Source organism: Lytechinus pictus, chromosome 5 (assembly GCF_037042905.1).
Source record: "Lytechinus pictus isolate F3 Inbred chromosome 5, Lp3.0, whole genome shotgun sequence".
Taxonomy (NCBI): Eukaryota; Metazoa; Echinodermata; class Echinoidea; order Temnopleuroida; family Toxopneustidae; genus Lytechinus; species Lytechinus pictus.
Window position 1 is genome coordinate 48,501,308 of NC_087249.1, and position 22,521 is coordinate 48,523,828.

General features: G+C 34.4%; 1 protein-coding gene across 1 annotated transcript in view; it reads right to left on the bottom strand.

The window, feature by feature from the left end:
- Window positions 1–22,521, bottom strand: part of LOC129261160 (arf-GAP with Rho-GAP domain, ANK repeat and PH domain-containing protein 2-like) — a 109,266-nt gene that overhangs the window by 6,865 nt on the left and 79,880 nt on the right. The window contains exons 37-42 of the mRNA XM_064099129.1: window positions 21,629–21,747; window positions 20,422–20,633; window positions 18,826–18,867; window positions 18,151–18,214; window positions 16,173–16,208; window positions 7,766–7,837 (exon numbers count right to left, since the gene is read on the bottom strand). Coding sequence (XP_063955199.1) covers window positions 7,766–7,837; window positions 16,173–16,208; window positions 18,151–18,214; window positions 18,826–18,867; window positions 20,422–20,633; window positions 21,629–21,747 — 545 coding nt within the window. The remainder of the gene's footprint in view (window positions 1–7,765; window positions 7,838–16,172; window positions 16,209–18,150; window positions 18,215–18,825; window positions 18,868–20,421; window positions 20,634–21,628; window positions 21,748–22,521) is intronic.

Sequence of the window (22,521 nt, forward strand, 5' to 3'; positions counted from 1 at the left end):
TACTGAATGAATATCGAATGAATGAATTCGTTCATCATCAGCTAACCCTCCTCAGCGAAATTTTTCATATCCGTATTAATACTAAATTATCAGTCTATAATATCCTATATTCTGAGCTATTCAAACCCAAGCACAAGATTGTGTATAATTATGTGTATATGCGGGCCATGAATGGTGCTTACACTGACTGCGCAGTAACAATTTACGACACAATAACTTTGCCACAATCAGAATTACTTCATCAAGTTCATGATTAACCTGAAATCAATACAGACAGCCAAACATAAGTTTCTAAAAATGAATTACACATTATGCAGCTCTAGGTAATAAAACATATTGACGGGCAATAACTTTGGGAGATACATGTACCACATACTCTCAGTAGACCCATCCTGTCCTCATCAAGACTTGAGGCAATATGACGCTACTATGGAAAAACCATATCAGGGGCCGCGGAACCGGGGGGGCTGGGGGGGCTTCAGCCCCCCCACTTTTTTCCAAAACCGTGTACAAAAACGTAAAAATGACCATATGATTGTGATTTTTAGCATGGTCAGCCCCCCACTTTTGGCTCAGCCCCCCCACTTTGAAAACCGTTCCGCGGCCCCTGCATATTGCATCTCCCTCAAACCCAGTCCACTCAATTACTGGTAATGTAGTTGTGCACAAGCTGGGTGTATAATGTTTCCTCTTTTGCACATCTTTTATTCAGTTATTTCCACTTCTCCTACAAGAGGCCACCCAATAAAACTATGACCCTGTTCTCATCTATTCTCTCCAACAAGCTTAGTGGAAACCAGTTTAATTTGTAATGGAAATGCTTGAAGCGGTCTTAGAAATGATCCTAAGTAGTCTTCCAAACCAGTTTAGAAAACCATCTCGTAATTTGGTTTTCAAGACGCTTTGCCTCGTAAATGCTGGTTTAAGCGTAGGAAAGGACACAACCATTCTTTGGGAACCGATATTCTCACGGAAGTACGAGAGTGTGTGTATGTTGGGCACGCTACTCAGTACACACTGTGTGAAGAATGACTACGCTGCGGTTTCACATTTCGCACAGAACATGTGACCCCATTGAGAGTGTTCACAATAGCAAAAAAAAGAACACTTTATATGAAGCTGTTCTGGAAACCAGTTCAGGAGTTGGTGACGAGGATTTTAGCGAAGCGACCTTCTAAACTAGTTTCCTCACTGGTTTAAGGAAAACCGGATTAATAAACTTGATAAGAACCGGGTCTAAATGTTGAAATACTGACTCTCTGGTGAAGGATTACTACAATATCATCCAACTTTGCATGTTTAATGGTATTCAGGTTTCTGCAAATATTGCGTAATTAAGTGATATGATCGTGGGTGACAATATCATTCAAAATTGCCTTAAATTTGACAAAAAAATTGATGAAATGTGTAGTAAAGCATGTGACAGTATAGCACTCTTAATATGTGGAATAAAGACAAACAAAGATGTTGATAAGATGGATTTGATTGACAGAAAGAGCATAATAGCTTACATTTCTTTCACTGAAATGAATAGAATTTATACAATTCAAAATTAAAAGCTTGCCAGAGGCTTTCCAAACCTAGCAACATGTAACAAGCTCAGAATAGAATCCAAGGTAAAATAAATTTGAACGGTTAATGGAAAATTCATCTTTTATGAGAAAAAAAATTTAATAGTCAAGCAGATGCACAGTTTTGTCTGGGTTTTCGATAAATGTGAGGATTTGTGATAAAGCAGGTATCCAGCTGAATCACAATGCCATGACTTAATTAAAGTGTTTAAGGTGACAATCCTAATTCAAAAACACCTGTGGGAATACATGATTGTGAAACTTGGGTGTTGTCGTCAAACAGTTTCTGGATAATTTGTGCTATAGCAAGCAAAATTGTCAATTTAGGAGATTTTACTCACGCCTGGTTGCATAATCATAGAAAGTCTAGCTCCGGGGCGCAAGGTAAAAATCTAAAGAAAATTTGACAAAATACAAATTTCTCTGCTCAAATGCAGAAATCAACTTTAACGTGACCTTTTGTAATATGGGCTTTAAATGCAATCAATGTACTCAAACATATACTTCAAGATAAACGATTTCAAAATTACTTCGTACAGAATAAAAAATGACTACCCAAACGTCTGCATGCATAATATATGCCAAAGTATTCTAGAACAGCCCTTCTCAACTGGTGCTTCGCGGCCCACTGGTGGGCTGCGAAGCACTTGCAGGTGGGCCGCAATAAGCTCAAGAGAGAGAGAGAAAAAATAGGGGAAAACTATAGTATACACATATACCTGTCTGAACATGTTAGAATGTTTTGTCCGATCGGTCTACTTGGGTCAAACAAAATCTAAGCACACTTTTTTGGTATCATGCATGTTGCAAAGCATACATGTATGCACTCTTTACTGTTTTATGTTTTCGATCTAACTTTGATGTAAACTTAATGTGCATGCATATTGTGTATGTAGTTAATTGTCGCCCATTTACCGGACATTTCCGAATGCTGATTAGTTTTCAAACTGCTTGTTGCGAATGTGCTTCAGAGCTTTGTATTCAAATTTCATGAAACGTTTTTTTTTTTCATCAAAATAGACGTTTTCTTAAATTTTGGGTAGGTGGGCCTCGAAAAAAATATGAGAGGCAAAGTGGATCTCGAGTAAAAAAAGGTTGAGAAGCACTGTTCTAGAATAAACTATGTCGTTCTGTGTCATTCCTAAGAAATTAACAAAAGAGGCATGGGACTCAAGACAAATGTCGGTATTTTCCGAGCAACACTAATACACTCTCCCACATGTGCTTATCTGTGTTGGCGACCTAGAGAGAGATCATTTTTCAGCTTAGATTTCATCATTTCTCAAAGTTCAGTTTGTGTATTGATGTTGGTTTTACAGATTTTCTCATGAAATCAGACTTTATTGCAACTATATACTTTCCTTTATCTTATACCTAATTCCCACTGCCACAATTAAAACTGTGGTCTCAATCGCGGAGTAAACCTAGTGATCGTATCGGGTCATATCAGATCTTATCAAATCATATTAGATCAGTCGTGGCAATCCTAATGATCATAGAAAAAAATTTGAATAGTCAAAAACTTTTTACGATCAGTTACGAAAGGCCAATTGTGGCGTTCGTAACGGATCGCACGGCAGTGGGAATGAGGCGTTAAACCATTTGGTACTATGAATGCTTCGGCTCGCAATTGAATGTCTCATTATTTTAGTAAGCAAAATGGGCTGTATTAGAGATGAAAGAAGCATTGTTTTTGTTCACGAAATCACTCAACATGCAAGTTAGAAAAATAGGATTTGGATCCGAATTAAAATGATTTTAAACCTCTAATGCAGCGACCTAAAGCATCAATTTACTCTAGAGGCATATTTAAAGCACATGTACTTTGTTAATAAAAGTCTTATACATAAAAGGTCACTTACATTGTCTCGTAATACACCAAACTAATCAAAAAGTGAAAGAAATTTGATGGAAATGTCAGAGCAAATAGTTATTTATGAGAAGGAGAATATCTAATTGCTTTGTAAGATAAGATGAGCATTTGCAAGAAAAAGAAAAATGGCCAGAATTATTGCTCATCAGCATTTTTATTTTAAGAATCAAATTTTAAGGTCAAAATAACTATCATGATTGTGATATCTAAAACAGTAAATGGTTCAGCACTTCAAACTTAATGATGTAATTAATTCACCTTAAGCTGTTTCAAACATTATAATGAGTGTTTAATGAGATAATACTCAATAGGAGTGATGTAACGCACTAAGCAGCTTGATGAAGACTGTTTTCACACAAATGGATCTTAAAGGGTAAACTTCACTTACGCCGCTCTCTCCTACAGAACCGAACTCTTGGAAAGCTACAGAAAAGCGACGTAAACCTTTAGCCTATTCAAAGCAGAGAAGTAGATTAAAGGACATAGACCTATCAGCAATTTAGAAGTCCCCCATTGGACTTCTCGTCTGATCCTCATTCATGCACTGATTTATTGACCTTATTTACATTGTTAATTTGATGTAAACATTGTTTCAATTGTTATTTACTGTACCTGAATGAAATAGATTTGAATTGAATTGAAAAAAAAAAGTCAAACACATTTTAGCCAGTTGAACTCAAGAGCCTCAAATGTATTTTGTTAAGAAATATCAGAAGAATGAATCATATTTTTTATAGCTCTATGCTCTTGGTGATTTAAATTATCTTAAAATTCCTAAAGTCATGATCACACATATACGCATACAATAAATTATTTTCTATTCAAAGAATTTTCCAGAGAAAGGAAGAGCCTAGACAACGTTAAAGGAACACCCTGGCCACAACAAGTGCATCCCATCTATCTTTTTACACCACATCATATATCTTGTCTGCCATATGAGAGAAGAGTACTAAAAGTATCAACATTTGTAGTCTGTCAAGTTGACAGATACCATAATTTTCCTTAAAGGACAAGTCCACCCCAACAAAAATTTTATTTGAATAAAAAGAGAAAAATCCAACAAGCATAACACTGAAAATTTCATCAAAATCGGATGTAAAATAAGAAAGTTATGACATTTTAAAATTTCGCTTAATTTCACAAAACAGTTATATGCACATCCCGGTCGGTATGCATATGAGGGAAGTGATGACATCACTCACTCACTATTTCTTTTGTATTCTATTATATGAAATATTAAATATTTCAATTTTCTCCTCACTATCCTGTGAAACAAAGTTTTATTCTCTCATTCTCTCATTTGCATGTGACTAACTTGTGAATTTAACTATTTTGTGAAACATAAGATAAATTTGAAAATGTCATAACTTTCTTATTTTACATCCGATTTTGATAAAATTGTCAGCATTATGCTTGTCTGATTTTTTTTTATTGATTTAAATCAACATTTTTCTGAGGTGGACTTGACCTTTAACTTCATTGGGCAGAGAGGTAGGGGGTTACTGACTGTTAATACTATGGTATCTGTCAGATGAAACAGACTTTGTCAATATCCGACAAGTCCTTTCATGAAAAGCTCCACATAAATGGACACATTGAGTTTTTGAGGTGATGATATCTAATGGAAAAAAACTGCATTATGTTCCAAATATTTTTATTTCACTTTGATTGATTGTGAATTTCAAGTTCTGAACAATTGTGACATAACTCTGAAGGTTTGTTAGTCTGAAAAGAAAATAGGGTTAATTAATCTGAAGATTCAATCATCAATGAAACTGTAATATTTCTAGCTTCTGATTTCACAACTGCTTCACATGTTGGAAACGTCAAACAAAACATGTCAACAAAGAGCTGGTAACAAGGTGTGATCTTGAATTGAATTGCAGGTAATATGCATGTGGAGCTCAGTACAAAATGCATCTAGGTTCTAATTTTTAAGTAAAAATAAAACAAAAGGATAATAAATAAGAGGTGTTTTTGTACATCTTAATGTGAAAAAGGTTATAATTTCATTCTATTCTTTTCTACTGGTATTTATAAGTTTTGTGTATACTACATGCTTAACTAAATAAAGCTCTTATGGGCATTGCAAGAAACTAGCGATCAATTGCAAGTCTATTTATTATTCCTCGATCACATGTCTTGCAATTAATTGCAAATGTGTGATTAATTGCTAATCTGCTAAAATTGATCCATCAATTGTAAAATTGCAACAGAAAATTTGCAATTGATTGCAAATATTTTCTTGCAACACCCCATTAATGTGTATGATCATTGTCTTTCATGATGGGCTTGATTGGTCAATGGATACTTGCTATTGAAAATAAGTGCAATCAAAGAGTAAAACTTGTTTTCAAAGACATCTTGAATTGCAGTAGGCCTAATGCTTCATTTTATTTCAGTCAAATATCTAAAATTGTTTTGACCTGTCAGGGCAAGAGTATCAATAATTTGGAGCTAGTAGAAATAAAAATGAAAGCCTACTTAAAGTTACTGTTTGCTAAAAATAGCAAACAATATTTTATTTATTTATTTATTTATTATCAATTCGGCAATTACAATATACAATAAAATTTCAACAAAATATGAATAAAAGCAGAGCCATAGATGGGTACATGTAGCTTTTTTTAGCTGCCTGGGTATGGGAAAAGCTAACTTGATAACTGTGACCCGAGGGTCTCCCTCCCCAATATGCTCTTAACTATGATATACAAATATTACCATTCTCAGTTTACTTTTCTTTTACTTTCTATTTTTTTCTGAATTACAAATGATATCCTTTACCCCTTTCAGAAAAAACACAATACTTGATCCCATTTGCTAATTCATTTATTATTTATTTATTGGTATATATATGCACAATAAATACTGACCAGCAGCAGGGCTGATCAAGAACAATATACAATATCATTACAAAGTAAAAAAACAAAATAAAAAAACCATAGTAACAAGGACAGTAAATGGAAGTTTTGGCTTAATGATTCAATAATAACAAAGACTGTTAAAATAAAAGGAAAATATGATCAATAAATATGTATATTCTTAGTTATTTCTTGTCAATTTTATCCTCATACCATATATATATACACCTAGTCCTAGTCTCTTCTCCTTATTAAAGTTAGCTGCTTAGAATGTACGGTACCTGAATATCTGTCCATTTTGTTTATATGTGGTACATGTACATGCACCTAATATAAATTTTTATCTGTCATGAATATTCGATCCTACCAAAATTTGAGCATTGTACATGTTCTTCTAATTTCTACCATTTTAATAAATATATTGTGCTTATAATCATGTAAACATTAATACTCCAGCTACGGCTGTTTTTTGTGTGCAGTTGTCAGTGTTTGTATCAAGTTTGTACATCAATAAAGACCATTTTTGAATGAATTTGAATTCAGTGGATTCACAATACGGTGCGCCACCTATCGTTTGCAGCGGACAGGCTAAAATTCGCAATGCCTTATGAGTTATGGGAAAAAGTTGAGTATGTTGCACGCTCTAGTGCCTGCATGCGATATACTGCACTATGGTTGCACTGTCCAACGTGGGTCGGCCGGCTTGCATATTAAAAATGATGCTGTTTACCAGGGTCCGGGAGGTGGGAGAGAAATTTCCCACATATTCATTTGCGAAATTTCGGTGAATTCTACCTCCGCCTTTGGCACTTGGTTTCATTTTTGAAGCATCACAGTCACAAATAGCGAATAGGCATGAGTGCGATGGTGCGAGATTTCGCATGAGGTGAAAGAAAGATGCTCTATTCAACGAGGCGTTAGCCGAGTTGAATAGAGTGTTTCTTTCTTTCACCGAATGCGAAATCTCGCACCATTGCACGAATAAGAATATTCGCTATTTGTGTTGTACAACGCCTTGGAGTTTAGCGAATTTATGAAAAAACAATGAGTTTTTCCTGCAGTAATCTATGAAAAGGGAGCAAAAAAATGGAAAGCGAAAAGCAAAATCCCACAAGCGAACACCTCGGGCAGCATTGCGCATTCAGCCAGCAGGCTATACGCGTATTGCACCTGCATTTTTACCGAGCGCAATGAATTGAATCGTATTGTGACGTCACCTCCTAAAGCTGTGCAACGGTACATTTTGGACGGTACATTTTGGATGGTACGTCGTGTGTGCAACGCAGTGCAACGGTACGAATGTTTGACATTCAGCCTCCCACTTGCTCGCGTACAACAAGCTAATAGGCGTTGTACAACATGCGATGTTGACCCCGAAGTTAGAGATTGGCCTGTACGCTGCAACAGGTAGATGGGGCACCGTACTGTGCGTCCACCGAACTGAGTATTCATATACTCACACTTGACGTCCTGTCTCTTACAGATGGAGCATGCTCAAATTGAGAGAGGGGAGATCCTTTGAGTTCTTGCAACTGTATGGTAAAAATAATTAGCAAATTACAAGAGAAAATAAATAAACTGTCTCTTTGATGGCTTAAAGCTCACAGACCATCAGAATATGAATAATGAAAAAAAAAGAAAATGATTGCATTTGTATTAGATTTTTTTTCTTCTTCTTTTTGCATGCAGAAAGATAAGAAGATATACAGTGCGTCCCAGAAAAAAACGAAACCGAGGTTTATCGATGATTTATCATAACTTAATCACAAATACAATAGACAAATGACCTACCATTGTAAAGCTTAGAATCTCCTCTTTCATCTGAAATTACTTAGATTATTTCTCTTTCACGCATGAGTGAGCAAAAACAATTTGAAGAGGGGATACCAAATATTCATTTGGCGGGGCCTATCTGAATTTAAAAAAGAAAATCACATGCCTAAAAGTTCAATATCTGCTCTTTTATTTGATACCTCAATTAAAGAAAATGGTCAAGAAATAAGAAAGTTCTGGTTATTTGAAACAAGGCTTGATTTTCAATAATTTCATGAAATGAAGAGGTTTTACAGGCTAGCGTCCAGACTCACTCGACACTCCGTTTTGTTGACGATCAGCCATGCATTACATGTAAGTCTTTTGTTATCGTGCTATAGCTTCTGTGGGAAACCGGTGAAAACACGTTTATTTAATGAAATTATGGAAGTACATGTACAAGCATTGTTTCGAGGGATCATAACTTTTTTATTTCTTGACCATTTTCTGTGATAAAGGTATCAAATCAAAGAGCAAATATTGAACTTTTTAGTCATGTGACTTTCTGTTTAAAATTCAGATACCCCCTGCCAAATGACTTTTTGACATCCTTTCTTCAAATTGTTTTTGCTCACTCATGCATGAATGAGGAATAATCTAAGTAGTATTAGATGAAAGAAGAGATTCTAAGCTTTACGTTGGTAGGTCATTTGTCTATTGTTTTTATGATTAAGTTATGATAAATCATCGCTAAATCTCGGTTTCGTTTTTTGTGGGACGCACTGTATAGTAAAAGGCACTGTGTCAATAATTTAATGAAAAAATATGAGAAAGATCACGAATAATTTTCTTGAAGACATTAGTTTCAACCTACACCCTCCATTAATGAAAACCATTTCTTGGTGACCCATTACACTAAAATTATTTGGGCATTTCATGGTATCTGACGTTACACGGCACAATTTGACACACTTTTCATGTCAGTGTGTAAAAGTGTGTAAAATTGTGCCGTGTAACGTCAGTTACCATGAAAATACCCATTTGTAGCTTTCAACATGCAAGACATGCAGATCATAAACTAAAGCTTTTTGTATAAGCACACATTTAATTTTTACTACTTTGATTTGAATCTTTTCTACCTGAAACCTTGAAAATAACGTGAAGAGAAGGGAAGAGGGTGAGGAAGAGGAGAAAGAGGAGGAGGAAGAGGAAGAAGAACAAGAAGAAGAAAAAGAAAAGGATGAAAAGGAAGAAGAAGAAAAAAAAAGGAAGAAGATGAAGAAGAAGGAGGAGGAGGGGGAGAAGAAGAGGAAGAAGCAAAAGGAGACTTGGATTTATAATGTAGCACTTTTTGCAAGATGATACAAAGTTCAACTATTATCCCAGCACTAACTCGTGCTATTACTTTATCAGCAGCGTTCAGTGCATTTAAGGAATCAATCCTACCAGGTTCCCATCCACATCACCTGGGTCAAGTGCAGCACAATGTGGATAAATTTCTTGCTGAAGGAAAACATGACAGGTCTAGAATTCAAACTCGCAACCCTCTCTATAAAAAACGAGTCAGAACCACTAGACCACGACGCACTCATTCAGACTGGTTTTGTAATGAGAAATTAGATTCAGATTTAGTTGAATAGATCTCTAGTGTACTTAAAAGTCTACGGTATTTTTCTTTCCATCAATTTTAATTTCATTTATTACAGCAGCCATTTCAAGATTTAAAAAAATTTCTTTTTTTAATCAAAAATATTTCAAATAAATCTACATTTACCATTAAGCAAGCAATGTTAAGAATCAACAAAAATTGCACCAAACATCTTGTTTCTTCATTATTGTTCACAGTAAAAAATATAAAAAAATCAGTAGTAGATATAACTTTAAAACAATGACAATAAAATTTCATATGAAAATTTACATTTACATATGAAAATTTACATTTACATAAAAAGGATGATAGCTATGCATAACTTTACAAAAAATGAAATATAACAAGTCAATTGGATTTGTCAATCACAAAACAATTGGATCAATTTAAGTCTAAAAACATGCAGATGGAGATTGATAATCATAATATACATGTATACACATTATGTTAGAACAAGTGTAAGTTTTCCAAAATATGAATGACCAGTCTTGTTAAAATATTTATTAAAAAATGACCTCACTGTCTGACACTCAAATTCTTGTTAAAGTCATATTACATTCCAAAATGCTTTATGACATCCCCCCCCCCCCTTAGCTCTCACCAACATACTAATTATCTATTCATTCACTTCATAATTTCAATACAAATTGTTTTGATTGCACAATTCATTGGCTTAGTGTGGTCTGTAATAACATCATACATTATGTTGACCTCAAACAGTTAACAAGGCAATCATTAAATGTCCCTCAAAAAAGTGCAAATTCTGCGTGCTTCTGAAGTTCAAATGGTAACAAATCTGCACCAGAGCTCGATAGCAACATTCAAGCCCCAGTTCCCAATGCAATGGCTTAATGAAAGGTATGATTGTCAATGAGATACATTTTGTGCAGGCTTATACAGTGCGTATTAAAAAAAAAACGGGACAGTTTTGAAAAGTCAATAAAAAATTTGTTTCAAATAATTATATCTGTAGTTTGATGTTAATAGATGCTCTGAGATGTTATCTTTGAAACGCCATTTAAAAAAATAAATTTTGTTCATGCATGAGCAAACATGTGAAGTTTTTGTCGGGGGTTCAAAAAGAGGCTTGCGCCAAAATGGCAGAAATGAGAAATTTGATGATTAGAATTTTGGCTAATCAGCAGACTTCCTCTTAATCTTTTCATGTCTTTGCCATAATTTTCAAATTATGCTGCCAAATTTTGTTTACAAATCTATTTATTTACCTGAATTATTTTGTTTTTCATTTAAACTTCTTTTACCTTTGAATTTTCCTTCATAAGTAAGAAAAGAAGACTTTTTGTCAACCCAAGTAAGAAGATGTGCATTTTTAATTGGGAGAATTTGTAATTATTCAAATCCTGTTAATTATGTGAAACAAATTATGTTCTGGTACCTAAAAAATACATGAATCCTATTTTCAAGGGGTTATTAAATTCTTCACCAAGTTTATGTGCTTGACAGGACAAACAGGAAACGATTTTATGTATTTCAACGGCAATGATGTATTGAGTCAATTTTAAAGGAGCAAGATATGGCAGATCGGGTAAAATGTATTAAAAAGTTGTGCAGCCATCAAGCAAAAATTTAAACTTTTTTATTAAAATATATAATTTTGTGATTTTGACATAATATTCAGAAAATGATACATATTTCACTTTCTATGTTTTCTGTTATTTTCCTTTCCACTTTATTTCTAGGTCATGATTTTTTTTTTTTGGGGGGGAGCACCCCAAGCCCCCATCCATCAGTATGCCACTGTTCAAAGGAACCATAACCTTTGTAGCACACAATCAAAGGATTGAAAAAAAAAACACGCTCTCCCATACTTCGGTTAAAAAAAATGTTCTTGCCTAAAGAAGGAATATTAAAAGCTAAAAGAGAACATACAAAAGGAACAACAGAACAATTCAAGCAAATAAGTAGATTTGGAAATGAATTTTGACCGCATAATTCGAAAATTATGGCAAAGATAATGTACAGGTTAAGAGGAAGTCTGCTGAATAGCAAGAAGTCCAACCATCATATTTATCATTTTATGCCATTTTGGCGCAAGCCTCCTTTTTAACCCCAGACAAAAACATTCCGTGTTCGCTCAAGCATGAACGAAACTAAATTATTTTAATGGCATTTGAAGGATAATACTTCAGAGCACCTATTGACACCAAAATATAGAGATCATGATTTGAAACAAAAATTTTATAGACTTTTCAAATCTGTCCCGTTTTTTTATACGCACTGTATAGTATCTGAAACTATGCTTGGGGGGGTCATAAAAAAAAAAATTGGTGTCCATATTTCAGCATTTGTGTATTTGGTGACATGACATTTTCTCCTACATTTGCTCCTGCGACAATTGCTCTGGGCTTAATTTACTATAAGATGTAGGGTTAGGGTTACAATAGGGTTTTATGTTAGGTTTAGGGTGGGGTACAGTGTTAAAGCCAGGGTGGAAGTTGGTAATTTGATTAGTGTGTGGAATTTAGAGCGGAGCAATTGTCGCAGGAGTAAATGTCATAGAACCGTGTATTCATCATACAGAAGAGCCAAGGAATGTTTGGTGTTCAATCAAGCATGAGATGTGCACACTGCAATTTTCGTGAAACTTCCAAGCAGCGTGGAAAAATTGGTGCAAAAGTAATTCTCGTACTGTATCTTGTCTTTTATTTAACTGTACAACTTCAAATTTTTTGACAGAATCGATAAGAAGAGTCATTCTTTACGGTGAGCTAATCACCTAATTTTTACTTTTTGAAGACCAAGTCATATTTTAAACTATTTACCGGGAACTTTCGCTTGCGACTTGCTGGTTTTGGGGTGGCAGGTCATATAATGATAATACCAAATGAATGTTAACAATAATACTCATAATAATAGTGGGTTCATAATGTATATAATGTTCATAACTGTCTGATATGACATTCAGAAAGGGGGGGGGGGGGTTACAAAGGTACATGTAACTAAATCTTACACTAATTCCATGTTGCATATCTGTACATAACACATCACTGGTCAGATATAGGAAGTATGATTTATCACTGGGTGGTTGCATGAAACTCACAATCAATTACAAGTCTAATTTGGTTTCTAAAATCAATCATAAGCCTTGCGTTTCGTTGAAATCTTTCACTGGACTGCTGCACTACTTCTTGCACCAAGGAGTACAAAGTGATGTGTTGCAGTCAAAAGTGATCTATCATTTGTAAAATTTCAATAGAAATTTCAATAGAAATTTGCAATATTATCTTGCAACACCCGGTTAGACTTCCTAATCAGATCATGCTCAACTGCATATTAATCAATATCAAATATGATGCACTCAATATCATATAGGCCTGTAAAAAGGCACCTAAGCATGATTTTTAGTAACGTTTTACTCTTTGTGAAACAGCCGCCAGGTGCCAAAATGGTGCTTGCTAAAAATAAGTATGTGCATCCTGCTAATATGTTACTAAATGATTTGTAGAAATGTAAAACTTAACATGCAAAAAAAAAAATTTGTTTTTTCCCCCATCAACCATGCCATTTTGCAGCCAAATAAACCTGAAACATTTTCATAACACCCAACCACTGAAGTTAAGCAAAAGTTTGTTACTATAATAACACAGTTCTTGTTTACCACATATCACATGATATAATGACCCTATGCACTTCCAAAAGACTTGGATACTATTACTCTGGCTTTAGCCCTGCGGCCTTTTACAGCAGGGAAGGATTTCGAGGAATAGATTCCTGCCAGATACCCATTAATACCTCACCTGGGGGACATTTCATAAAGCTGTTCGTAAGTTAAGAGCGACTTTAAGAAAGACTGGTGAACCCTTCTTACGTGCTAAACATCGCCAATTCAATATACCAAATACCACAAGAAAGGATCACCAGTCATTCTTAAAGTTGCTCTTAACTTATGAACAGCTTTATGAAACACCCACCTGGGTTGAGTGCAGCACAATGTAAAATAATAAATTGCTCAAAGAAACAACACCATGACTAGGATTTGAACCCATGACTCTCTTGTTTCAAAGTCATAAGACCAATCCACTGGGCCATAACATTCAACAACTCTATCATATTTACTTCCTGACTGAAATACATGTAGGTATTAAAATGCATCTTTGTATGTTTAAAAATAGGTCCTTTTGCAAAATAAGAGCTAAAAATATAATACGCAATTTGATTGTCAACCAATTAGAAGAGCATATAGACTTGCGATTGATGTTTAAATGCAAATCACTCTGTAACAGGGCCCATGATGCTACTAGAATTACTTTCACCTGTGCATACATTTAAACATCTATGTATTGTATTCTATTCCCTATGCTGCCAAAGTATTAAAAATCTAATAATCTTCCCCCATGCTAAAAAATAGAAACACTACTGGTTGGTGTCTCATAAAGCTGTTCATATGTTGCGAGCGACTTTATGCACAGATTGTAAATCTTTCTTCTGGTAAATGATTTACACCAAATTTTTACTGTTGATTTAGTGCCAAAGAAAGGATCACCAGTCTCTTGTAAAATCACTCATAATTCATGAACAGCTTTATGAAACACATACATGTAAGAAAAGTTATTTTAGAATGTTAGACTGATTTGTTTACACATTAGTATACTGAGGTTAATGGAACAATCCACACTTACGTTTTGCGAAACTGAGCACAGAATAAGGATAGACAATTAATAGATGCAAGGGAGAAGAATACGAAAACGAACAAGATTAGGTTAGACATGCCTTGCCAAGCATAGAATATGTGAAAAGGAAACGAAATAACAAACATCAAGAAAATAGAGTTATGAACAGCACTCAAAGCCTATAATAGGAAACATGAAGCATACTGGTTAGTACATGTACGATAATACAAACATGCATGCCTGAGGCACTTTCAAAGCAAGTTCCAGAGCAAGGTATGTGTACACATACACGAGGACAATCCACTGTTAAAATGTCTTGTTTTCAAAATCATTCCTCATAAGAGACAGTCTAATCTACATGTACAACTTATCATTACAACCCTTATCATTCAAATTAGCAAAATTACTATTTCTTTTCTTCTTCTTTTTTTTTTTGGGGGGGGGTAATCATTCATTTATATATTTGAAATAAATAAATCCTCAAGGGAATAATTTTTTTTTACAGTATTTCAAATTGTACTCGATTTAAAAAATCTGTATATTTCCTTGAAATTGCATGATGAAATAATGTGAATGCATTCCTCGTCAATTAAGAGATACTGATAATATTTCACCCTCCCCAATTCCTGGACTATTATATCAAAATCTACACATCACAATAAAAAAACGGCTAATGAAGTGAATTGAATTTATTTCCACATTCTCATTAAAAACACAAATATACATAGCATAACAAACAGCTATTGAAGAATGTTTTCTTCGATTCCTTAGATGCAGAGCCTGCAATGTAGTAAATACATGTAGGCTATTACTTTTAAGAGTGTTTTGTCCTAATATGTCATACCGAGATCCAGCTTTTAAAAAATGTATTCTTAGAAACAGATTCTTCGGTGATAAAAGTGTCTGATACTGTTAGAAATGAAAGTTCCATATATTGAATAAAAGTGTGTGGAATTCAATGGTGTACACAATGGAAAGCAGTAACCATGTGATCAAACAGCAAATAATACATGGTAAGCATTGGATTCATAAGGCACAGAAGACAATAGTCTTCTCATAATGCAAAGCATGAAGTGGATGTGTGGTGTACCCTAAGGATCTCTCTTGTTCCCAACAATGCTCTAAGATTACAAAGCCACAAATATCAAGGCTGGATTTTGGAAGCAATAAAGGCAGAAAAGGTAGGGCTGAAGAGTTTAGGCCTTTGCTCATTCTGTAAAATACATGTAATGTTGCAGTTTGACTCTATTGGGAGAAATCTTTCTTTAAATTCTTGATAATTACATAAGTTCTCTTTTTAGCTATGAAGAATAAAAGGAACTACAAAGACACCGACTTATTTTTTTTTCTAGATAGGAGATTTAAAAAATACCAGAAATTTACATTATATCTGGTGACAAGCCATTGTACATGTACAATGTATCTCAAATTTCTGGGAAAACAACTTTTGTCCCTTTCTGACAAGATAATTTATCGAATGATATCCTGTCCAAATATTAGCCATCTACACATAATCCCCAAAATGATGCCATTACATATACACCATGTCACATGGAAGGCTATCCCAATGGAGATAGTAAATGTACAGGTATAATGGCAGCCATGCTAAATTACAATTCTGAATATTTCACTTTTTTGAGATACATGTACAATGTTTTGTCGCCCAAGCAAAAATTTGAATTTATTCCGAGAATAAAGCTAATACTATCGTTAGAAGGAGAGCAATGTTGGGACAGAGAGTGTTGCTTTGAAAGTGATGGCATATGACAGGAAACAAAGAGGGCGGTATATAAACAATCACAAGCAGTAAAGAATCCGTCGTCTCCAGATACCTACTCTTAAATTAGAAGTGTACGCTGCAGCACCGGCAAGCTAATGAAGAGGAAAAGCATAATGGTTGTACAACAGTTTTCTTTGGTAGTCACGTAAATGTGGTATTTATACACAATATGTACATGTACTACTCATTCACACAAATTCAGTGAATTCATTATCAATTCAGCTACGTTATTACTACCACTGCGCACCTTCTTACCACTGATTTTTAAATTTTAACATACACTGTATGATATGACTAATGAAAAATGCGAAGTCGAAACTTCTGAATTGTCAAATAAAAATTAGTTGAAAGTCAATGATACTCTAACAACAAATTCAATTCCTAACCATAGAGGCATCATAGCTGTGGTATGCCATGTTTCAATGAAAATTTTGGCCTCTACTCCGACCAAAAAGCTCACAAATAACAACATTTTCAATATTTTTCTTTTAATTCTTTGAATAAATACTTCAAAATGCAAGAAAATTTTTCATTTGTTCCAAAAGTGGATCACAGACCAGTCGTAAAGGAGTGTGCTGGCCTGTAGAAGCTGAAGTAAAAACATCAATGAATAAATTATAAAACATAAAAATATGAATTACTTTCTTATATTTGAAATATGTGTTTGTACATGTAGATGAAAGCACCGCTATAATGATGATGGTTTCTGATTTGTGTTAAATAATTCTCCAACTATTGTATTTCAAATAAATGAATACCCTACCCAACTGGGTCTACAGTCTATCCTATTCCATGAATTTAATTTTGATAAATTTTTTAATGAGAACTAAAAATTATTAAAATGGCTTAAGATATGAAGTTAGCAGTGCTTTTTGGCATTTTATGAAAACTAGTACTTTACATTGAAATTGGACACAAATTCCCCAAATATGCCAGCTTCCGAGTCAACACACAATTCTGAAATGCGTAGCGACCCAAGGCACCTTCCTTGATTCTCATAAACTTTGTACAAAAAGATGCTTGGATGGCTTGTTATAAAGTACAAGTGAAACCAATGCACACCAATCACAAATTCTATTATTAAAGGTCAAGTCCACCCCAGGAAAATGCTGACGTGAATAAATAGAGAAAAATCAAACTAGCATAGTGCTGAAAATTTCATCAAAATCGGATGTAAAATAAGAAAGTTATGACATTTTTAAGTTTCGCTTATTTTTCACAAAACAGTGATATGCACAACTAGGTGAGTCAGTCGATGATGTCCATCACTCACTATTTCTTTTGTTTTTTATTGTTTGAATTATACAATATTTCATTTTTTTATAAATTTGACAATAAGGACCAACTTGAGTGAATCATATAGTATTAAAGAATGCTAATTCCACATGTTCAGGGAGGAATTAATCGTTGTATCACTTGACAATGAGGAGAAAATTAGAATATTTCATATTTCATATAATAAAATAAAAAAGAAATAGTGAGTGGATGATGTCATAGTCTCCTCATTTGCATACCATTCAGGATGTGCATATAACTGTTTTGTGAAATTAAGCGAAACTTTAAAATGTCATAACTTTCTTATTTTACATCCGATTTTGATAAAATTTTCAGTGTTTTGCTTGTTGGATTTTTCTCTTTTTATTCGAATGAACTTTCTGTTGGGGTGGAGTTTGAATGTCTGGGACCTACATGTACCTTTCATGAGGCCTTATTTACATAGGTAGTTGGCTTTCAAGGGACAAGAATGGTTTTATCCAAATAGTGGAAAGGCATAATCTTCAGGTTTCACATAATCGATGGATAATGTTCAGTTGAATAATAACTTTGTCATCAATAGTATAACCTTCCTGTTTAGAATGAAGAAAATAACGACATAAAAGAAATCACGTTTCTAACACCATATAAAATTCAAGCACACATACAGAGCATGTCAATGATCCAGATAGTGACTTTTATCAAACGTTTCAAATCTTTGCCATACACTGAAAAACATTATCAGACAATTGAAACAGGTTTGGAAACGGTATCTCTTACCTTACACCTGAAGAGTCCCGCTAACCACATTGTCCTAACGCTCTCTTGATCAAAACATAAACACCTGGAATACAAAAACAAATCAACACATTCAGTTCTTATTTTGAGATGACTTGTATTTTCATGAGAAACATGTATCTGGAAATGAAAATGGATCAAACAGATTTGAGGATGAATATAGTTTTTAAAAATATCAATCATTCATTTTATGCAACCAAAGGATGTTGTTGAGTAATTCTTTTTCTATTTACATAATTACCATTAGTGAAGGTGATGGGCAAACTACACTGTATGACTTTTAAGGGGAGCTGGATTTAGCTAATATTTTCAAAATAATATTCATAAAGCAGAAATTAAGGTCAAATAAATAAGATCATTCTAACTTAAAATTCATGACAAAAGTTCACTAGACCATTTACAAGACTTTTTTTTCTTTCTTTCCTAGCTTCAAATATCATACTATCATTTACAAAAATTGAAAAAGAAAATATTTCAAAGTTTGTGATAACATAAAAGAAAAATAAAATCCATCAGAGAAAATTGTGACCACAGATATTTTTGCACATCAAAATAACAATTTTTTACATATCATACATGTACTTCTATCCATCTTCTACACAGTTCCATTTTTTCAATGTTGTAAATATATTCACAGAATCATTCACTATTACTTACTTGTAATCTTTTTCTCCTGGTGAGTGGAATGTAATACCCCACCTGTTGATAGGAAGAAGAATAAATATACATATCACGTACACGTGAAAGTAATCAGGGGCGGGTCCAGGAATTTTTAAAGGGAGAGGGGGGCACATTTTTCCGAGGAAAAATTTGACAAGCAAAAAAAAGTCTTCACTTTCAAAACAGGGGGGGGGGCACACTTCTGTTTCAATGGCATTCTTAAATTACAAATTTAAATTTTGCTTCCCAAAAGGTTGGGCACGGGCCAACTGTGCCCCCCCCCCCCTGGATCCGCCAGTGACAGTAATACAGAAAGACAAAGTGCTAGTAAAACTAAACTTGCATTTAAATCATAATTAGAACATGTTAAAGGGGAATCCAACCCAAATAAAAACTTGTTTTTATAATGAAAAGAAAAATCAGACAAGTTGATAGGTGAAAGTTTGTACAATATTGGACAAACAACAAGAAAGTTATGAATTTTTAAAAGTTGTAAATATTGGTAATCACTATACCCATGGAGACTTCAAATTGGCCGCATATGGGATGTCATAGTGATGTAAGGCAATGACTACTCTTCCATGTACTCCAATACATATTATTGCTAAAATGTCAGTTTTCCCAAAAGTTTTATTTCAAATTATATTCTTCTTTCATGAAGACATAAAACAATATACTATCTGGGTTATATTTAGATTACTGCCCCAGGGGAATTGGTACTTAGGAGAAAACCACAAATCCCTGATAATAAAATTCCTTGCCTATGGGAAAGTTGTCCTTGCCCCTTGTCATAATTTACTGACCCAGTTGCCAATTTGAAATCTACATAGTATTAGTGATCTCAATGTTAAAGCAGCTATAACTTTTTTATTGCTGATCCGATTTCTTTCAAACTTTCACCATTTTGTTTAATTTATTTTTCTCCTTCCCAACACAACATGTTATGGCCAAGGCTGGATTCCCCTTTAACTTTATAACGGTACTGTATGTGTTTTATTAGGCATAGTTTGATAAGAAATCAAAAGAACATTTATGTGCCTGCATATGAAAATTGTAATATCAGTTTTATTCGTACATGTAGGCCTTGGTCATTTCCATTTACATGTACATGTATGATTTGAAAAGGTGGTGTTGCTGGATCTGCTCTGGCTAAATATTGGTTCACAATATCCACAAGGCATGTGCATGGGCAGTACTCCTTCATGTTTAAGTCATTTTAAAAATGTATCCTCGAAGTCATTGTAATCTACTGAAAACCCTGGCATTTGTTTGGCTGCAGGCTATTAAATTAGACAGTGAAAATCATCCAAATTCTTAGTTCTTGGTTTGTGACTGATGTATAGACTAATTACAATTCTGACAATAACCAGAAAATACTTTTCAAACAATCAACGATTTGTGATGAGCAGTCTGTCACGAATTGCACATGAAGAAGCGCTGACAGCTTCCATGTATTATTTTCTGATCACAAAAATATGATAGACCAAAGGTGTAAATATTTGCATCTAAACGTTACGTGCCTTAAATCCCAAATTAAAAAACAACAAAAAACATCAAAAATTTCTTGAATAGACTACACTGGCCTCTACTGACCTCGAGGGGGCGGTCTTCTTGTACTTGCTTCCAATGCCCATATAGATCTTGAGAGGAATGATATCCCAATAGCTGATGGGGCTGCCGCCACTCTTGTTGTTAACCTTGGAGAAGCGCATGATGTTGGCCGAGATCTCAAAGTAGTACTCCTTGAACTTCTTGGAGCTATCGGCGTACTTGATGGACGAACTGGACGTGACATTCTTCAAGAACTATCAATGCATCATGGGGAGGAGTTATACATGTAAGAGGTAAGAGGGTTCACATGGTTTTTAGCTTCAGAACTATTATTCAATCCTATTCTTCTTTTTTGGGGGGCATACTGGAGAGAAGCTAAAATAAGTGTAAATTGTCATTTCGTCTATTGCCAACTCGTCCACTCATCACATCTAACTTCATTTAGTCTAATGCCATTCCGTCCATCAACACTCCGTCTATCAACCATTTGGTCTCATAACCATTTGGTCCAATCATCACTTTGTCTAATCACTAGTTTGTCTACGACCATTTCACCTCATAACCATTTGGTCTAATATCCATTTAATTTTCTTTCATTTCGCCCAATTAACACTTATTCCAATTAGACCAAATGGTATATGGACTAAATGGCTATTGGACCACTGGTTATTAGACGAAATGGAGAGTGGACAAAGTGCCAATTGGACCATGTGGATAGTGGACAAACTGATGGTAGACCAAATGATAGCAGACGAGTTGGTAATTGGACGTATTGGCATTGGACCAATGGATAATAAACTAAAATAAGAACAATTCATGTCCTGAGAATACATTATATACCGAGTTATTGTTCCACATTATTTACAACACCTGATTTAAAATCAATTAATATAATAGCAAGGTTAGGCTAATTGAAATTAATAGAACATACAATATAGTAAAGGGTGCTTAATTTATTATACCTAAAAATAAAATTATCAAAATACTCCCTGCACAGGTACTTGAATATTAATTAAGTATAAAAAAGTGAAAGGAGCCAAGGCAATAAATTGAGGAGAGATGAAAGAGATCAAATTATGGGGAAGGGAGAGAGGGATGAAGCAGAAAGACAAGGAGAAATAGGAGGATAAGAAATAGAAAAAGAACAATAGGAAGAAGAAGCTAAAAGATGAGAGACAGAGAGAATAAAAAATAAAAAGAACAAAATAAAAAGAAAGGGGGGAGGAGGAAATCAATAAAGAATACCTACCACTTCCATACTGTGTAACAGGCTATTCTGTTTGATGCATAGATAGTTGCTTGCTGCTGCCGATGGATCCCATGCCCCTACCTCAGACAGAACAACCTCGTAATCAAACAACATCCGCTCTGTAAGAAAGAGAATGACCGTTAAAAACCAATTAGATGTTCAATGTGATAAAACCCATACTCTGCACTAAGGGCATTTCATGAAGCTGTTCATTCAACCGGTGTGTTGGCTCAGTTGGTAGAGCGTCCGTCTCACAACCAGAATGTCCGGAGTTCCAACCCCAGCTGCGTCAGATCGAACGATTTTAAAAGATGGGAATTGCTGGTACCCTGTTTGACGTTAAACAGTTGAAGGGAAAGAGCAACGCTGATCTGGCGCTGCACATTGGCTGCCGGGCTCATGATCAATGAGTTAAATGAATTTGAGTATTCATGTTTTTTAGATTTCTACAGGTATTTCAAACAATAAAATATGTATTTTCATTTTTCCATTTTCATATGTCATGTAAACCTAAACACATTGGCCCATATTCTGATAGCAGGTTTAACTTAAACTCAGGTTTAAAGTTGTGGTTTAAGTATGGATAGCCAATTGTTACATAAATCACTAACAGTAGAGATAGCATACTTCAGCTCATTTGGCTCTCAAATCATTCATAATTGTCTAGGAAGTATACCGGTAAATAGATGATTGTCTTCACCATCGATTAATCAGGAAAGAGCACAGTAAACATAAGAAACATACAACTTAATAAAAATTTTAATACTTTTGGCTTCCCATACTTAAACCACAACTTTAAACCTGAGTTTAAGTTAAACTGCTATCAGAATACGGGCCATTGACACGAACATGTTCTCGGATGTTAAATCAAGCAAATCTGGCAAGTACATGTA